The 20,802-nt window shown below is 36.6% G+C and overlaps 1 protein-coding gene across 1 annotated transcript in view; it reads left to right on the plus strand.

Moving 5' to 3' along the window:
- The window catches only part of ST8SIA1 (ST8 alpha-N-acetyl-neuraminide alpha-2,8-sialyltransferase 1), a 144,459-nt gene extending 127,423 nt beyond the window's left edge, over window positions 1-17,036 (plus strand). Inside the window, exon 5 of the mRNA XM_035028081.1 lies at window positions 16,145-17,036. Coding sequence (XP_034883972.1) covers window positions 16,145-16,631 — 487 coding nt within the window. The 3' untranslated portion in view covers window positions 16,632-17,036. The remainder of the gene's footprint in view (window positions 1-16,144) is intronic.
- The last annotated feature ends 3,766 nt before the right edge of the window (window positions 17,037-20,802 follow it).

Genomic DNA, 20,802 nt, shown 5'->3' on the forward strand with positions numbered 1-20,802 from the left:
AAACTTGGCTTGAGGACATAACCGCTCTTATCCTCAGTTTCCTCAACAGCAGAAAAGGGACAATGCTCCTCTGCACAGAGTTACTACAAGGCTTAAATAGGATAACCTGTGTTAAGCAAGAATCTTATAATAGAATTTACTTATTCCTGTGATTTGATTATAGGTCTTCTGGTTCTTATCTCATACTATCGCTAATGTCCAAAATACACAAATCTACTACATATTTTTTTTTTATCTGCTTCAAAGGGATTTGTGATTCCGTGGTCTAATCTTCATTTGGAGTTTGGAGTAAGTTTGCCATCAAGCTTGTTGCCAACAGGCCAAACCTGGCCATCGTAATTGTGTTGCTTGGCTATTACTTTTTTTTTTCTTTTTACTCTGAAATACTTTAGATGAGACATGTACATTCCATTTTCAGATCCACACTCTCTTGTGGTATGCCTGGCCCCGTCACATATTTTCCCAATCTGTTTGGCCCCTGTGCACAACTGAGTTTTCAACCCATGATCTAGATTGATTCTTACTGAAGTAGCACATGCCACTGAAAATTTCCATGTTACTAAATGTTCCAGGAGTATCTTCTGTCTTTACTTCACTCGATCTCTCCTCAGCATTTATCAGTTAATAAACTTCTGTAGCTCTTTACTCCTTCTGTTATTGAAGATTCTTCTGGTTTTCTCTCACCTCTCTGCCAGCCTACCCTTTGCTACAACTCTGCCTCCTTTGCCCACCATTTAAATGCTATAATTTGTCAGTGTTTTGCATGTTGGCACATGGCTCTTCTGGGTGATCTCATGTCTGTGGTTCAGCATGTCCAAAATTGGGTAATAATATTTTCCTGCAAACTACCTTCTCCTGTTGTGTTACACATCATCATGAAAGAAGCCACCCGAGCCCCCAAACTAAAATCACTCTCACACACCTAGATGGGATAGGTGTTTAATAACTGGTACAGAATTCACACCAAACTAGAATGGACACTGTCCTCTATTTCTCACCATTGCTTTCCAGCTGAAGATCAGCCCTGCTTATCCCATTCACCACAGTCAGCTTTTCCTTCCTCTCCTATAGCGTGAGTGGTGAGACCCTCCCTCACCGTTTCCCCCATGGATTAATGAATGTTAATTAGTCTCTCCTTTTCCATATGGGTAAAATCTCAACCTTGATTGGCAATAGATGATTCTTTTATCCTGTCCTGTGCCTCATCTCTAGCTATTCCCAAGGCTCTAAATCTTCACTATATTAAATTGTTTGCATTTCCCTGAACACCACCTTTCTCACCTCTGTGCGTTTGCCCACACTACTCTGTCAGAGAAGCATACTTTCCCCCTCAGCTCTGTTTACATAGCTAATTCTACTCATTCTTCAAAATTCGGTTCAGATATATCCATCTCTGAAAGGCCGGTCCTAAATTTCTCTCCTCTTAGCAATGTCCAGTCTAGGTTTGGAACCCCCACTTTGCAAATATTTTAAAAGTTTGCATTCTTGGGGCGTATTTTAATATGTACTATGTCTGAATGGAATAGCTTGGTATAATGTGTTGTTTGCAATCTGGTAAAATATTTTCCTGTGGAAGAGCCACCCCCATAGGGTGAGAAAGTACAGAGGAGAAAAGTATTGTGGATCAACACAAAATTAATTTTCACTGACAAAGGAAAAGGAAGCAACAGCTGGGTAAACAAACAGCTGCACAAAGAGACAGAAAAAATGGCAGTGAGTGACCATGAACATGGCAAATGGTCCAAAATATTACAAAAGCAAGTAAATAATATACGGAAATGAGTTAACCTACTGGAAAATTGCTGGAACATTTGAACAGGAAGTAAATAATAAGGAAAGTGTTCAAATAAAATTATTATAGAGAAAAACATTGAAACAAATATTCTGTTTAAAATAAATGACCTTTTAATGAAATAAACAAGAGAAATTAACTTGAACATTTGTGGCTTTTTTAAATAAATGTGTTTTATACTGCAAGGAGTACATCAAAATATTATTAAAAACTTAACGAATAAAATTACCACACTTCTAACTTTTTGTTGTGTTGGAAAGAGTGAACTAGAAATTCATGATTGTTTTACTTTGCATTTATGTGAACACTGAGGAGACTGACCTTTCAAAAGGAAATATTTAACAACACAAGTAGCAACATAAATATATCACCTTCTAAAGAATGAGAGCATTCCAGACAAGGTTAAAGTTTTCCTTGACCCTCTACCTGCACCCTCATACCCACTGCTGTCCCTAGAGATAACCATTGTTTTCAGCTTAATGTGTATCCTTCCAACATTTCCCATGCATTTACACACATACATGTAAGTACAGAAAATATATATCTTTATCTTGTGTGATAATACACTACATAAATTTCACTAGTAATTCTGAAACTTTTTTGTTTTTTATATAACATTTTGGAACTATTTCCATATCAATACAAATGGAGCCGTGTCATTAAAAGAATTGCCATAAATTATAGTAAAGATATAACACTATTTGTGATGGACATTTAGGTTGTTTTTAATTTTCTGCATACTTCAGCAAACATTCATGAATATTTACTTAGTGCCATATGCCTGGCACCATTCTTGATGTTGTGGATTTATCAATAAACAATACAAAGTGCTCCTTGTGGACATTCAAGAAGAATCAAACAATAAAAAAAGACATGCATGTATGATAAAATGTCACAGAGCGATAGGTAGGATGAAGAAATGCAACAAAGGTGAGAGATGGGGTGGTCAGGAAAGGCTTCTCTGAGGTGCAGTTATATGAGCCAAGATCTAAGAGAAGTGAGAGGTTATTTTGCAAATATCCAAGGTACCAGCTGAGAAATGGAAGTGCTGAGTCAATTGGTGTTCATATTGAAAATGCCAAAACATCTTCTGAACTGTTTGTAATGATTCTTGCTCCCATTTGAAGCATAAAAGTACCTATTTCTCACACTCTACTATTTATTATTATGTTCCCTAATTTCTACCAATTGGATATGTGGAAAACTGTAATTTTGCTGTAGCTTTAATTGGTATACTTTAAAAAATTGGTATAAATGTATAACTTTAATGCTGGTGAGATTGTACACATTTTAATATGTACATTGGCCCTTTGAATTTCTTCATCTCAGACTTGATAGTTCTATGTCATTATCTGTTTTTCTCTTGTGTTACTTGTTTTTATTTATTTTTTAAAGATATTTATTTGAGAGAGAGAGAGCATGAGCAGGGGGTAGGGGTAGAAGGAGAGGGAGAAACAGGCTCCCCACTGAGCAGGGAGCCCAGTGTGGAACTCAGTCCCAAGACCCTGGGATCCTGACCTGAGTCAAAGGCAGACACTTAACCGACTGAGCCACCCAGGCTCTTGTGTTATTTGTATATTATTATTTTTTAGTGGTATTATTTACTTTAATCATGCTAGAAAAGAGAGTCAAGGGAATGGTACTTAATAACCACCTCTCTTTTGTGCATATGTTTTAGACATAATTGACTTTTTCTTTTTTTTCAATTTTTCTTTCTTTATTTTTACTTTTGTCCAAATTTTTTATTTAAATTCCAGTTAGTCAACATGCAGGGTAACTCAGTTTCTGGTGTAGAATTTAGTGATTCATCACTTACGCACAACACCCAGTGCTCATCACAAGTGCCCTCCTTAATGCCCATTACCCATCTAGCCCATCCCCCACTCGCCTCCCCATCTCACTTTCTTTATTTGTACCTACTTTACATTGGTTTTAAGGCATATCTGTCTGTTCTCTAAATATCGCTTTTCTCCCATTCACTCTATTTTCTTCTTTGGGAACTCTTTCTATACATGTTTTGGATCTTTTTATTCCATCTTCTCTCTTAATCTCTTATATTTTCCATCCAGGTGTCATTCTAGGTAGTGTCTTTAGATTTATCTTTCAATGCATTAATTCTCTTTTTGATTCTATCAAATCTACTATTTAATCTTTTCATAAAATATTTATTTTCAAAGGCTATCTTTTTCAGTTTCAGAATTTTCCACTTGGTTCTTTATCAAATCTGCCTGGTCTTTTTGTATAGTGTTTTGTTTTATGATTCTGATTTGTTCATGTTGTCACTTTAAAAAATTTTTACTCATTTTATTTAAACTAAAAACAAACAAACCAACAAACAAACCATTTCTCCCATCCTGACCCCTCACCTTTTGCAACCACCAATCTGTTCTCTGTATCTTTGAGCTCGGGTTTTTTGCTTTTCCTTAGATTCCACATATAAGATCATACGATATTTGTTTTTCTCTGTCTGACTTATTTCACTAGTGTATGCCCTGGGGTCTCTCCATGTCTCAAATAGCAAGATTTTATTTTTTATGGTTGAATTATATATATATTATTATATATATAATATAATTACACAATTACTTTATCCATTTATCCATTGATGTATACTTAGGTTGTTTTCATATCTTGACTACTATAAATAATGCTGCAGTGGACATGGGAGTGCATATATCGTTTTGATAGTTTGGTAGTTCTGTTTTTATTTTATTTTTTTTTTAGGAACCTCCATATAGTCTTCCATAGTGGTTTCACCAATTTATACTCCCACCAACAGTGCACAAGAATTTTATTTCCTCCACATTCTCACCAACACCTGTTATTTCTTGTCTTTTTGATAATGGCCATTCTAACAGGTGTGAGGTGATATCTCATTCTTGTTTTGATTTCATTTCCTTAATAATTAATGACGTTGAGCGTCTTTTCATGTACGTACCTGGTGGCCATCTGTAAGTCTACTTTGAAAAATGTATATTCAGATCTGCATATTTTTAAATCAGATTTTGTTTTTTTCTATTGAGTTTATAAGTACTTTATATATTTTTGTATATTAGCCCATATCAGATAAATGATTGCAAATATGCTCTCCCATTCAGTAAGTTGCTTTTCATTTTGTTGATGGCTTCCTTTGTTGTGCAGAAGCTTTTTAGTTTGATGTAGTCCTACTAGTTTATTTTTGCTTTTGTTGCTTTTGCTTTAGGTGACAGATTCAAAAAATCATCACCAAGACCTATGTCAAGGAGCTTATTTCATGTTTTCTTCTAGGGGTTTTATGGATTCAGGTTTTAAGTTCAAGTCTTTAATTCATTATCTGTTCATTTTATGTATGATGGAAGATAGTGATCCAGTTTTATTCTTTTGCATGTAGCTGTCCAGTTTTCCCAACACCATTTATTAAAGAGACTGTTCTTTCCCTATTATATATTCTTGATTCCTTTGTTGTAAATTAATTGACCATATATGCATGGGTTTATTTTTGGGCTCTTCATTCTGTTTCATTGATCTATGTGTCTGTTTTTATGCCAGTACTATACTGTTTTAATTACTATAGCTTATCTTTGAAATCTGAGTGTGATGCATCCAGCCTTATTCTTCTTTCTCAAGATTGCATGGCTATTTGGGGTCTTTGATGCTTCTGCACAAATTAGGATTATTTGTTCTATTCCTGTGAAAAATACCATTAGAATTTGATAGGGATTGCATTGAATCTGTATGTTGTTTTTGGTAGTATAGATATTTTAACAATATTAATTCTTCCAATCCATGAGCATGGAATATTTTTCCAGTTACTTGTGTCTTCTTCAGTTTCTTTCATAAATGTCTTATAGTTTTTGATAGATCGGTCTTTCACCTTTTTGGTTAAATTTATTCCTAGGCATTTTCTTCTTTTTGATGCAGTTGTAAATAGGATTGTTTTTGATATTTTTAATAGTTTGTTATTGGTATAAAGAAATGCAACAGATTGTTGTATATGGATTTTGTATCCTGCAACTGTACTGAATTTATTTATTGTTTCTAAGTTATTTGATGGAGTCTTCAGGGTTTATATAATTTCATGTCATCTGCAAATAGTGTTAGTTTTTCTTCTTTCTTCAAAAATTTGATGCCTTTAATTTCTTTTTCTTACCTAATTGCTCTGGCCAGGACTTCCAACACTAATTTGAATAGAAGTGGTGAGATTGGACATCCTGTCTTGATCCTGATCTTAGAAATCAGGATTATCAGATTATTGAGAATGATATTGGCTGTGAGCTTCTCATATATGGCCATTATTATGTTGAAGTACATTCCCTCTATACCTGCTTTGTTGAGAGTTTTTATCATAAATGGATGTTGAATTTTGTCAAATGCTTTTTCTACATCTATTGAGATGATCATATGATTTTTATTCTTCATTTTGTTAATGTGATGCTATCATGTTGATTGATTTGCAAATGTTGAACCATTCTTGCATCTTCCACTCAGTGGTATGCACTTAAGGTTCCTCCGTGTCTTTTCATGGCTCAATAAGTCATTTCTTTTTAGTGCTGAATAATATTCCCTTATACAGATATAATACAGTTTCTTTATCCATTCACCTTAGCAAATCATCTTGATTGCTTCCAAGTTTGGGCAATTATGAATAAAGCTGCTATAAACATGTTTGTGCAGGTTTCTGTGTGGACATAAGTTTTCAATGCCTTTGGGAAGATACAAAGAAGCAGGATTGCTGGATCACATAAGAGTGTTTAATTTTATAAGAAACCACTAAACTGTACCATTTTGCATTCCCACCAGCAGTGAATGAGAGTTTCTGTTGCTCCACATCCTTATAGGCGTTCAGTGTTGGCAGGGTTCATTCTCTGAATTTTTTGATTTTTGATCATTCTCATAGATGTCTAGTAATGATACCTCATTGCTGTATTAATTTGCATTTCCTTGATGATATACAATATGAACATCTTTTCATATGCTTATTTGCCATCTGGTGAGGTGTCTGTTGAAGTCTTTGGCCCATTTTTAAATTGAGTTATTTGTTTTCTTATCATTGAATTTAAAGAGTTCTTTATATAGTTTGGATAATAGTTCTTTATCTGCTGTGTCTTTTGGGCATGTATTTCTTCCAGGATGCAGTTTGTCTTCTCGTTCTCTTGATATTGTCTCTCACAGAAATGTTTTTAATTTTAATGAATTCCAGTTTATCAATTATATCGTTCATGGATTGTGCCTTTGATTTTGTACATAAAATGTTACTGCCACAGCCAAGGTCACCTAGGTTCTCTCATTATTTATCTTATAGGAGTTTTACAATTTTGCATTTTACATTTATGATCCATTTTGAGTTAATATTTGTGAAGGCTATCAAGTCTCTGTCTAGATTCAACTATTTGCAGGTAGATACCCACTTGTGTCAGCACCCATTTGTTGAAAACATTATCTTTATTACATTGTATTGCCTTTGCTCCTTTGTCAAAGATCAGCTGACTGCATTTATGTGGGTCAATTTCTGGGTTTTCTGTTCTGTTCCATTGATGTGTCTATTCTTTTACTAATACCATATTATTTTGATTACTGTAGCTTTATAGTAAATCTTAAAGTCGGGTAGAGCCAGTCCTCCAAGTTTGTTCATCTCCTTCAATATTATATTGGCTATTCTACATCTTTTGCTTCTCCACATAAATTTCAGAATTAGTTTGTTGATATACACAAAAGAACCTGCTATGTTTTTGATTGGAGTTGCATTGAATCTATAGTTCATGTTGGGAAGAACTAACATCTTGACAATATTGAGTCTTTCTATCCATGAACATGTAGTATCTCTCAAAATCTCATTTATTTAGTTCCTTGATTTCATTCATCAGAGTTTTCTAGTGTTCCTCACATAGGTCTTGTACATATTTTGTTGGATTTATGCCTAAGTATTTCATATTTGGGGGATGCTAATATAAATGATATTGTATTTTCTATTTCTTTTTTAAAAAATATTTTATTTATTTATTTGACAGAGAGAGAGAGCACAAGTGGGGGGAATAGCAGAGGGAGAGAGAGAAGCAGACTTCCCACTGAGCAGGGAGCCCAATGTGGGTCTCGATCCCAGGACCCTGGGATCATGACCTGAGCCAAAGGCAGATGCTTAACCAACTGAGCCACCCAGGCACCCTGTATTTTTTATTTCAAATTCTACTTGTTTATTGCTCATATTTAGGAAAGCAGTTGACTCGGTATATTAATCTTATATCCTACAACCTTGCTGTAATTGTTTACTGGTTCCCGGAAGCTTTTTTTTTTTTTTTAATTCTTTCAGATTTTCTACATAGATGATTGTGTGAAGATGATTGTCTGCAAAGACAGTTTTATGTATTCCTTTCCAAACTGTTTATCTTTATTTCATTTTCTTATTTAGATGTATTAGCAGTGACTTCCAGTATAATGTTGAAAAGTAGTTGTGAGAGGGGACATCCTTGACTTATTACTGATCATAGTAGGAAAATTTCAAGTTTCTAACCATAAAGTATGATGCTAGGTGTAGATTTTTTGTAACTATTCTTTATCAAGTTGAGGAAGTTCTATGCCTGGTTTAGCTGTGGATTTTTAAAAGCTATGCTTTTTTAAGTTATTATTAGGTCCAACAAATCATTTTCCAATTGGTTCTCTTATATATATTCTAGACAGGTAATTATATCATCTGCGAATATTGGCAGATTCCCCCTTAAAGACATACTTGAAATACATTTTAAAAAATTTCTTTTTCAGGGCACCTGAGTGGGTCAGTCTGTTAAGCATCTGCCTTCAGCTCAGGTCGTGATCCCAGGGCCCTGGGATTGAGTCCCACATTGGGCTGCCTGCTCAGCAGGGAGTCTGCTTCTCTCTCTGCCCCTCTCCCCACTCCCCCGCTCCTGCTGTCTCTCCCTCCCCGTCTCTCTCCTTCAGAAATAAATAAAGTCTTTAAAAAAATAAAAAATAATTTTCTAGTGCAGTGTGTGTATCTTTGTGTTGTTGACTTTTCATTTTAGATCAGATGTTATGGCCTGTATGATGATAATTGTTTTTATATATATATTTTTTTCTTTTGTGATATGTAGTCCTTTTTAGAAATTTTTAATTTGTGTTTAAAAATAATAAACTTTTTAATTGAAGACCCTATGATTATGGATTTGTGAATATCTAAATTTTAATCAGTTTTTGCTATATACACTTTGAAAATCAAATAGTTTGGCAAAGCTTAAAATGGCAAGAAGTAAATTCTTGTCTCACATTCCCCCAAGTAATGTTCTAAGATGTTCAAATTCTCTAGTTGATTTTTCTCTTGTTGCATTTTAAAGCAGCATGCTTAATTACAGTTTTAAACTTTTCAGTTTATCAATTGATTTATTATGGAAAAATAAAGGTTTTTGTCTCTTAAAGTGCCACTCACAGCACTCGTCCATACACACTTATACTTTCCTAACTTCTCAATTAAGATATATCACAATTAGATTAATAGTGCTTACCTTATTGTCTACATAATAATTCACATCTGAGACAAAAAGTCTATTTTATGAGTACTTGATATCCTGTTCAACTCTTAATTTTTTTCCTATTTATTTTCCCCCAGAGCAAATAAAGGCTTTCTATGCAATAGTCACTAATTCATCTCCAGACTCCCAATTAGAGCTGCAAATCTTCTTTCATTACTGTCAACATCTATCAGATGACTATCAGAGGCACTTTTTTGTTGTTGTTGTTGAGACAACTCTCCTGGAAATGGCCTTTTCCTTTCACTAGTATCTGACTGATAGGTTTCTAGGCCTGCTTTGTAGCTCTTTAGCTGGAGATTTCCTTTACCAGAATCCACCAATTATCTTCTTAAATTGCCAGTAGCTGTTTCTTGTAACCTAAATATTCTTTTTCTTTTTATAGCATCCTAGTCTAAGTGGATGCAGTCAACTATTAATATTTCTAAACAAGCTAATTATATTTAAGAGTTTTCTTCTGGCCCTTGAATAACATTGGTTTCCTCTGAGTTCTTTTATTCTTCCACTTTGTTCTCTGACTCTCATGGTGGAGGCTTTCCTTCAATATCTTCTGATCTTGGCTCTCTGTTCTTGTTTAGTAACTGGAAGCTCTGAAGACTAGACCTGTCACGGGTAGGCTTTACTTTTGGTTGAGAAGGTAGGAAGGTGGCTTTCTTTTGGGTGACTCCCCAGTGTCATTATCTGTATCGTATCTTTTCTCTTGGGCCAGTGTCAGTATTCTACTTGGGAACTATAAGCTTGGCTACCAATATTGCACAAGTTGAAAAGAATTTCAGTTTCCCCTCGGGCTGGGCCAGCTCTGGGCATATAGTCACTGTTCCTCCATAGAGGCTGATATTCGCTCCCTGCTACCCACAGTGATAATTGATCAGGGCAGGATTTTAGGGTTCAGTCCACCTGAATGTCTCTCCTGCCCCATAATGTAAACAATCACCTTGTTGATTGTTCCAAGACACCCAACTTCTCAGTATCTTCTGCCTTTAGGCATGGGGCACTGCTACATCTTAGAGCAGTGCTCAACAAATAAGCTTATATTCTGGTTTCTTTCTGTAAGCATTCTCTTTTTCAGAGGTAACTTAGATTTGGGGATTCATTGAGGGTTTCCCTTCTTTTCTTTTCTTCAGGATGGATGTAGATCTTTAAAAATATTTTTTCTTTCATTTCTAGGAATTTGCTGGAAGAGGGGAGAACTGGACCCTTATCTTTCTTTATTCTATTCAGTTTGCATCTTGACTGGCATTCTGAAGCTGAACATTTAACACTTTTTATTACTTGCATCTGTGTTTTTGTCCATTATCTGTGTTTTTTTTGTCCATTTTCATATCATTATATCAATATATTTACACTCTGTAATGTTATCAATATTGAGCTTCTATTTTTATATTTGTTGAAAATACTTTTCAGAGTCATTCCCTTTTTATTTTAGTTATCTTATTTTTGTGGCAATGGAATTTTGCATATTGATGTAATCAATTTTGTCAATATTTTCCTTTATAGAAAGATAATTTGCAAGTGGCTGATAAATTCACACAGTTGTTTTCTTTAGTTTTTCTTGTAATACAGACTTTAAATATCTTATCTTGAAATTATTTTGAAATTTTCTTGTCAAACATAAATCTGTTCCCCCTCAAATTTTCATATTGTTAAATAGTTAGCTTGAATGTAACTGTTTAAAATTTCAATGATTTTTCTCTTTATTATCATGTATGAAATTTATTTGTGAAGTGTGCTATATTTCTGTGCTTTCTGCTATTTTTATTGATATATTTTTCTATTTCATGCCCATATTCATTATATATTAATCATTTCTATTTTTTTTACTGTTTTATATACTGTATGTTTTTTTTCTGAACTTTTTTTTTGAATTTCATTTTTTTTATTTATTTATTTTTATTCTTATGTTAATCCCCATACATTACATCATTAGTTTTAGATGAAGTGTTCCATGATTCATTGTTTGTGCATAACACCCAGTGCTCCATGCAGAATGTGCCCTCCTCAATACCCACCACCAGGCTAACCCATCCTCCCACCCCCCTCCCCTCTAGAACCCTGTTTGTTTTTCAGAGTCCATTGTCTCTCATGGTTCGTCTACCCCTCCGATTTCCCCCGCTTCATTCTTCCCCTCCCGCTACCTTCTTCTTCTTCTTTTTTTTTTTCTTAACATATATTGCATTATTTGTTTCAGAGGTACAGATCTGAGATTCAACAGTCTTGCACAATTCACAGCGCTTACCAGAGCACATACCCTTCCCAGTGTCTATCACCCAGTCACCCCATCCCTCCCACCCCACCCCCCACTCCAGCAACCCTCAGTTGGTTTCCTGAGATTAAGAATTCCTCATATCAGTGAGATCATTTGATACATGTCTTTCTCTGTTTGACTTATTTCACTCAACATAATACCCTCCAGTTCCATCCACGTCGTTGCAAATGGCAAGATCTCATTCCTTTTGATGGCTGCATAATATTCCATTATATATATATACCACATCTTCTTTATCCATTCATCTGTTGATGGACATCTTGGCTCTTTCCACAGTTTGGCTATTGTGGACATTGCTGCTATAAACATTGGGGTGCACGTACCCCTTCGGATCCCTACTTTTGTATCTTTGGGGTAAATACCCAGTAGTGCAATTGCTGGATCATATGGTAGCTCTATTTTCAACTCTTTGAGGAACCTCCATACAGTTTTCCAGAGTGGCTGCACCAGCTTGCATTCCCACCAACAGTGTAGGGGGGTTCCCCTTTCTCCGCATCCCCACCAACATCTGTCGTTTCCTGACTTGTTAATTTTAGCCATTCTGACTGGTGTGAGGTGGTATCTCATTGAGGTTTTGATTTGGATTTCCCTGATGCCGAGCAATATTGAGCACTTTTTCATGTGTCTGTTGGCCATTTGGATGTCTTCTTTGGAAAAATGTCTGTTATGTCTTCTGCCCATTTCTTGATTGGATTCTTTGTTCTTTGGGTGTTGAGTTTGATGAGTTCTTTATAGATTTTGGATACTAGCCCTTTATCTGATATGTCATTTGTAAATATCTTCTCCCATTCTGTCAGTTGTCTTTTGGTTTTGTTGACTGTTTCCTTTGCTTTGCAAAAGCTTTTTATCTTGATGAAGTCCCAATAGTTCATTTTTGCCCTTGCTTCCCTTGCCTTTGGCGATAATCATTTCTATTTTTAATAATTTCACTTGCTGATCTCACTTCATTTTCTTCTTTTTTCAGTTTAATAGTTTTCCATTTGTATAGTATACAACTATTCTGAGCTAAGTTGTAAAAATTAAAAGACAAATAAAACTTGTCCCTTGTCTTCAAGGAGTACACAGTCTTGGAGGGTTGAGTTAGTTCATCCTGAGAAATTCCAAGAAGACTCCTTTGAAAGCTTAAGTTGAAAGGAAGGAATAAGCTTTAGAAGGAGAAGCTTGAGTCTTGATGTTTAGGCAGAACTTCACCAGGGCAATGAATGGATAAGCCAAAAGGAAACTATCAATGCCAAAAGATGAGGACAGATGCACATACAGGGATGGCTGGAGTATTGGGTGAAGATACAGAGAGTATCTGAGAATGAGGCTGGAGAGGTAAGCTGGAGCACTACTCTTTTACAATTCTAGTTGAATTTTGTAATAATTTAGTAAAATTCAAACCACCCCTATTAAGCTCTTGATCAGAGTAACAGTAAATATATTAGGTGTGCCATAAATAAGCATTGAATTGATTTGAGTTCTTAAATAATGTTATTTGTTGAAAAATGGGGTAGGTAAAAATAATAAAATTTTATGTATAGGCTGGTTCTTTAACAGTATCAAAAAATTAAGGCTATAGTAAATCCAAGATGTGTGTTCCTTTTCAAAGTTAAAACTCAAGGAAGAAAGACTGCCCTCTTCAAGAATAATCAGTCAGCTTTAAGACAGGGAACATAAAATCAATTTCCCTGATTTTATTGGAGCTGTCTGTAATTCTCATTAGTATGTAGTCCACTACAAAAATAAGGATAAATTCCGTTAACCAGCAGAGTGCTGTGGAATAGGAACCATTCTGCACAGCAATAAGGAGGAAATGGAAGCAAGAAAGGGAACAGATAGAAGTAGACTAATTGCTCTAGAATGTTGATAGTGAAATGAAAAAACTAGAATGTAGCTCGGGGAACAGTATGAGCATATGAAGAATTGCCTCATACTAAGTTCTAACTGTGCATAGAAGACAAAAAGGAATAATTCAGTAGAGAGGGAGAGGTTAAATGTTTGTGTTTTTAGAAAGATTTATTTATTTTTGTGAGAGAGAGAGAGAGAGAACACAAGCAAGAGTAGGGGAGCGGCAGAGGGAGAAGGAGAAGCAGACTCCCCACTGAGCAGGGAGCCCAGTGCGGGCCTTGATCCCAGGACCCTGGGATCACTGAGCCACCCAGGCACCCTGAGGTTAAATGTTTTAAAGAAGTGAGATCCACTTTAGAACATGAATTTTTTAGAAAATATGAAATGGTTTGTTCCAAGACACAGGGGAAGAGGGAGCACTTCTTCGTGTTAGAATTGCAACAAGGATAAAATTAGAAGATGTAAAGAAAGAGATGTTGAGGGATAGATGGCAGAGAGCTAGACAGCTTACATGGATGGCTTTGATCTTCTAAATAAGTCTGTCAAAGGACCCCTGCACGAGAATCACCAGGGAGTGCTGGATACAAAGTCAGCTGGATTACTCATTGGAACCCAGGAAGCTGTAATATCAGGATATTCTAACTAGAGTTTGAGAACCATGGTTCAAAAGAAGTAGGAGGTTACCTGCAGGGTGTGTTTACATGACTGGGAAAGCATTCATGTTTTAGGAAGACAGCAGAAGATATGGGTGAGCAACAGGGAGAATAGAATTATTAAGCATGAGCTAGTGGAGTTGAGAGGTAGGAGTTTGTGTTGGCGAGGCTGGTCCAGCCCCGGAATATGGGTAAATGTGCTTCCATGGCTTCTTCTAGGATAAAGTGATTCCACTTACAAACCCTGTTACCACTATCTTTATTTGTTGCAGCCCAAAGAAAATTGCTAAAGCAGGCTGCTGAGTCAAGGACATGAGGAAACCTGGAGCAATTTTCCTTCTTTGGGGCTCAAGGAACACACCTTTCTTGGCAGGCAGAGTTAATCACACTGCTTGCTACACAAAACCCTGTGGATTTGTTCATTCAGAGTTTTGGTTTCACATATTTATGATGAACGCTGCCAACGTGTCAGGCCAGACTTTCCTCTGTGAGTTGTGGCTCCATTGCATTCTTACGGGCCTCTGCTCCACCTGCACATAACCTGACACCGGTGACGGCCCTGTGTGAAAGAGAACAAAAGTTGAAAGAGCCGAGTGTAGTTCATTGTCTTTTTTCTCTTTTTATACTTGATCTGTAGCAGCCTCCTCACTGGTCTCCAGGCTACCAGCCTCTTCCTTCCCCAGATCGCCAGTGACCTTTTTTGACACAGACTGACCACTAAGCAAATGAGGAAATATCTGTAAGGTAAATATTAAGTGCTGTGAGTACGCACGGCGGCTGTGGAGTTTCCCCATCACCACAGGCTGAAGTCCACGAACAAATTAGAGACACTCGAGGTCTTTTGCAACATGTCTTATCTTCAGCCACTGCCTCCCGTGGCCCAGGGAAACAGGCTCTTCTTCATGATTGTTTCAGGACACTGTGCACCCCAACCTGTGACCAAAGTGTTTCTTATTTTGTTGCTGTACTTCCTGTTGTTGCCCCACAGGAGCTGTATTTAAATGCCATCCCCTCTCTGAAGCTTTCTCAGACTCCACTCCTCTAAGGCAGGATTATTTTTTCATCTGTATCCCACAGTACTTTATACAGATACCAACTGTTGCATTTAGAACATTATGTTGTACTCATTTATATTTTTGTTTCCACAGTTGGACCTGAATTTCTTAAGAACAGAAATTGGGTCATTAAATTTTTAATTCCCCAGTGCCTGACACATAGGATGTACATCATCAATTTTAGTTGAATACACTTGAACCGGAGATCCTCTTTTTATGGAATCCAAATGGAAAGAACAGAGGAAAGTAGAGTTCTTTGGAGCAAGCAATACGGGCAACTCTGTCAGCATCATTTTATAATAGTAACAAGTGCTCCTTTTTCCATGTAATATTATAGTTATAATATAGTATCAGTTAATCGGAATACTTCTAGGATCATAGAATTTGAACGGGAAGAAGTATCTTCCAGGTGGTTCCTTTGATTTGCAGATGAAGAAACCAGTCCTGTGCTTATATCAGACTGCAGAAGTAGTTTTTATCAAAATCCTATTCAGTGGGATGCCTGGGTGGCTCAGTGGGTTAAGCATCTGCCTTCAGCTCAGGTCATGATCCCAGGGTCCTGGGATTGAGTCCCGCATCAGGCTCCCTGCTCAGCGGAGAGCCTGCTTCTCCCTCTCACTCTGCCGCTCCCCCCTGCTCATGCTCTCACTCGCTAGCTCTCTGTCTCAGATGAATAAATTAAAAAATATTTTTTAAGAATCCTATCCAACAACCAAGAACCTTTGTGAATTCATGAGATTTTTACATTCCAGGCAAATAATTCTGGGAGAACAAAATGTACATGCATTTTAGTTCAAAGGGAATTCCATTAAGGAATCTTAAGCTGAATTTAAGATTGTTGGGGTTGGGGAAAGCCAGGCTACTTGATGAGAAATAATTGGTAAGTTCAAGGAAGATTTTAAATATAAGTGAAGCGGTTTTCATGTTCTCCCCACCCACCCCCCACCCCCGAGATAAATGTGAACTAGCAGGGCCATCAGACAAACAATAGAGTGGGGTTTGATGAGTTCCTTTTCTCAGGGTTTAACTGAGCCTCTTCTTCTCTATAATAGGTTTCAGAATCTGCTGTGGTCCAGAAAGACATTTGTGGACAACATGAAGATCTATAACCACAGTTACATCTACATGCCTGCCTTTTCTATGAAGACGGGAACAGAGCCATCTCTCCGGGTTTATTACACACTGTCAGATGTTGGTGCCAATCAGACAGTGCTCTTTGCCAACCCCAACTTTCTGCGTAGCATTGGAAAGTTCTGGAAAAGTAGGGGAATCCATGCCAAGCGCCTGTCCACAGGACTCTTTCTGGTGAGTGCGGCTCTGGGTCTCTGTGAAGAGGTAGCTATCTATGGTTTCTGGCCCTTCTCTGTGAATATGCATGAGCAGCCCATCAGCCACCACTACTATGATAACGTCTTGCCCTTCTCTGGCTTCCATGCCATGCCAGAGGAATTTCTCCAGCTCTGGTATCTTCATAAAATCGGTGCACTGAGAATGCAGCTAGACCCATGTGAAGACACTTCACTCCAGCCCACTTCCTAGGGACCATGGAAAAAGAAAGAACCGAGACAGGGTATTTTTGTTAGGTTTTCTACATGACTCCAAAAGGAAATGGTCAAATCATTTCATGGATTCACATGGGCCACTTGGAAAAACAAAACAAAACAAAAACAACTATAAAAGCCCAAGAGAAACTCTACTTTGGATGTTGGCTTGGAGGACAAATAAGAAATGAAACATCCTCTGAAATATTTTGTAGCACATTGTGGATTTGCAACCAGTAACATGCTGATGAGATGATGTTGGTAAAGCACATTCAGGTGGTTCAAATCTAGAAGATGCAGTTCACAAACAAGATAGAACTCTGGTTGTTGAAGGTGAAGAATTAATCAAGGTAGAATAAAGGAAATGCCAGCGCAAAGTGTTACTGATTACCAACACAATATGGCTTTAGGAAAAAAAACCTATCTTATATCTTAGAACCATAGGTTTTTAAAAAATCATTATTTATTTTTGCCCTATTTAGGGGCAGTGAGTGGGTGATGAGGTAGCTAAAAAAAAAAAAAAAGAATCCCTTACTGAGTAATAAAGATACAAAATACTACAGCTAATTATTGTGGTTTGTTGAACCAAGTCTTTGTTAACTCTAGTCTCCTTCCATTTAAAAAATGTTAAGAATCGCTTCCTCCCCTTTTATCAGGTCTACTTAGATGATGTGAAGCATTGTTGAATTTAGACTGTGTTGTTTCATAGTCTGGATAACATGAGCCACGTTCCCTCTTTCTCAGAATTGAGGGCATAAACTCAATTTTAGATCTGCATTATTTAAGCCTGTTTGTATTATGTTATTTTAGTGCAAAAAGACTGCAAATGTGAGTGCATTATTTATTTGCAAATTGGCATAACTGTCTTCATAATTTAGTGCTCAGAGATAAAGCACAATGATGTTTTAGTCTGGAAACAGACTAGAAGGCACATCCCTTTTCTATCTACCATGGTATATTCACTCCAAGATACATGCACACTAATAAAACACAGACTCATGTACACACACACACTCACACATACACACAGTTAAACAAAGCTCATTCCCATGCAACTCCGAAGGCAGAACCCACATGACTGAGTATGGCAAAAATCTGTAACCATTGTTGAAGAGCTACGGGTGAGTGAACTACCCACTACCCACTACACCTTGATTTAAGACAAGCCAGCTTATTGGTTGCTGCTCGTAATGCTCACACCAGCACGACCCCCAAATGCTTACCCAAAATGAGAATTGTTTGACTCATTCTGACTCTGCCTAATATCTCATGAATGAACCCTGTGTTGAGCATGGTCACACACGCATGGTTCATACAAGTAAAGGGATGTGAATTCATAGATGTTGATTCCCTTGGTAGTAGCAAGTAAGGCTACTTAGAAAGCTTTTTACATAAGCTTTGACAAACTGCGAACAAACTCTACTGACAGATTATAAGCAGTTAAATGTGTTTACATGTGCAAGGAAAGTAAAGGAAACCTCTCACTGTCTTTGTGCTTTGGAATGCCTTAATCTAAAAGGAGACACTAGAAATCACTATTTTTATTCTTTTAAATGTTACCAAAATGTAGGTAAATTATGTCAAAAAGTTCTGCTTCATTTTTAATGGTAGAAACTTAGTCTACCATATAAATTAAAACAGTTGGCAGTTTTTGGTGGGTTCATTTAAAAGACATTGAGACAACAAAGCCCTTGGAAAAATTCTGTATCACCACCAGAATAGGCAATTTCTAAGTAAGATTAAATTTTGAGGTTATTATAGAAATCAGCATTTAAAAAATGACTGGTTGACATAACACAGATTAAACTGATGCTTGGAAAGCTAAGAATTTGAGAGTACGGATTCTGTACAGAACTGACTTGTTATTTTGATCCTATATGGCAGCAAAAATATAATGAGAATGTACTATGAGTGAGCTGTGTTAAATACGCACTAGATGTGAAACCCTAAACGTATTTCCTTTTTAGAGCCATTGTTATTATTTAATAATTACCTTAAAAAGGAATACATTTTTACTTATACACTTCATCAAAGATGTAAAAGGGCTAATGAAAAACGTGTCACACAAATTAGTACTTTTACTGATAAAGTTGTTAAAATGTAACTAAAGAGCCCCATTAAAGCCTGTGCCTCACATTTCCACTGAAGCTGCTATTTGGAAATTTAACATCTTGTTATGATTTCTGGGATAGATTTATACAATAAACTGTGCAATTTTTAGACTATAAACTTGTGGCTTCTGAAAGGCAGAACAGAAATGGCCCAAGATGATAATGTTTAATTAGACCAGTACTTCTCAATTGGGGTGAGTCCCCTCCCTTGTCTGGTGACATTTGGCAGTGTGTAGAGACACTTTTGATTGTCGTGATTTGGAGGGTGCTACTGTCATCTAGTGGACAGAGGCCAGGGATCCTGCCAAACATCGTACAGTGGAGAGGTCAGCCCCCCACAGCGAAGAATTACCCAGTCTAAACTATCAATAGTGTCAAGGTTGAGAAACCCTGGATAAGACCAAAAGAGTGCTTTGATTGCTCCAAACTGTCTTCACTTAAGAATAGCTATACATGCTCACATCATCTGAAATACGACTACAATTGAATGAGAATGGCTTCTTAGAGTAGATTGCAGTTGGCATTATTTTATATTGACTCATAGATAATGCCATACATATTCCCTTTTTTATGGTTAGACAGATGTATCTAAACTAGGAGTGTGACTGTCCTTGTATGTGTGTGTACACATGTGTGTTGTAGCATAAAGTTATGCATATCTATCCTTATTGAAATATGTGTGTTCCTAAGGGAGGATCTCTCCAGAATTACCTTGCAGAGTAGACGTCTTACTACTAAGAAGTTGAATTCTAAGCGCCTATTATTTTATTCTGTTGATCTGGAATTGGGCCTCATACTTTGCCAAATTTGGTCAATTACATTTTAATACTACTGACCCTTAAGATTAGCTCAGAAGATATTCAGGTTATGGTAGATACACTCAGTAAGAAAATATTTCACTGCTTTCAATGCATCTGCCAAGAGAGGGCATCACCCTCTAACATCGGTCTCATTTTTAAATTGCTTTTTATTGACAAAAAATTAGCTTGCTCCATGGGAGGAAAAGAGGGATAGATTTATACAATAAACCGTGGGTACCTGGGTTTATACGATAAACGTGGGTACCTGATACGATTTTTACCTTTTATTGGCTCCATCAGCCCCAGTTTGAGAATTGCACTGATGCTAAGGATCATGAATAAGGGTGACCTTTGTTTAATTTTAATTACACTAGAGTAAAATTAAGATAGGTGAAGGATTAAGTCATTCTCTAAGATAGAAAAGTGATTTTTTATATGAAAGATTTTTAAATGGAAGAGGACAATGGATACATATGCTTTAAGTAGAGTATTTGACCAGCAGTTTATATAGCACTGTGCATCTCAGCTGCAACCAACACATGAAGTTAACAAGTGCCCATGGGATTTTGTTTCTGTATAGTTCACTTTTATTTTAACAATATTCCAAAATGATGCAAATGACCCCAAATGGTAGCTATTCTGACAATACCTGTTTGGCTTTGTGATGTCTCATGTCCTTCTCTTGGCTACAAACTTCGTTTAGGTTATATGTAACTTGTACCTGAAGCAATGGGCAACATAGCTTCACAATCTACAGGGAAAATAATGGAAGAAATCCCAGGATTCCGAATCTGACAAAAATATTCTTAGATTAGTCAGAAGCTTTACAGAAGTGTTAGCGATGATTCCCAAATAGAAAAAGATATCAGGAACATTTCTCTGGTCAGCAACTATCACAGTTTTTATGATGTATTATATACAGCTTTCTATTTCTTTGAAAAATCAGCCATCTATAATTTTAATTTTTATGTTTAAAAGTAGTGACTTTGTGAAATTTTTAACTGAAAAATCCTTGTTAGGAGGGACCTAAGAGGAAAAAATGTCACAGTCCACCAAAAACTTTAGGGAATTCTGATTGTGTTGTACAAAAACGTTCCCACCAGAACCAGGTAATAATATCTGCTCCCTTTATAGAGTTCCAGGGGTCAAGAGCTGTAAAGACTTTAGTGAGAACCCGAGGACAAATATGTGGAGGCATAAGGACTGAGAGCAATACTATGCTTTTTATTTGTTCATCTTCCCAGCATGGAGGTCAACT

The sequence above is a fragment of the Mirounga leonina genome, unplaced genomic scaffold (assembly GCF_011800145.1).
Source record: "Mirounga leonina isolate KUSES-001 unplaced genomic scaffold, KU_Mleo_1.0 Mir_201, whole genome shotgun sequence".
NCBI lineage: Eukaryota > Metazoa > Chordata > Mammalia > Carnivora > Phocidae > Mirounga > Mirounga leonina.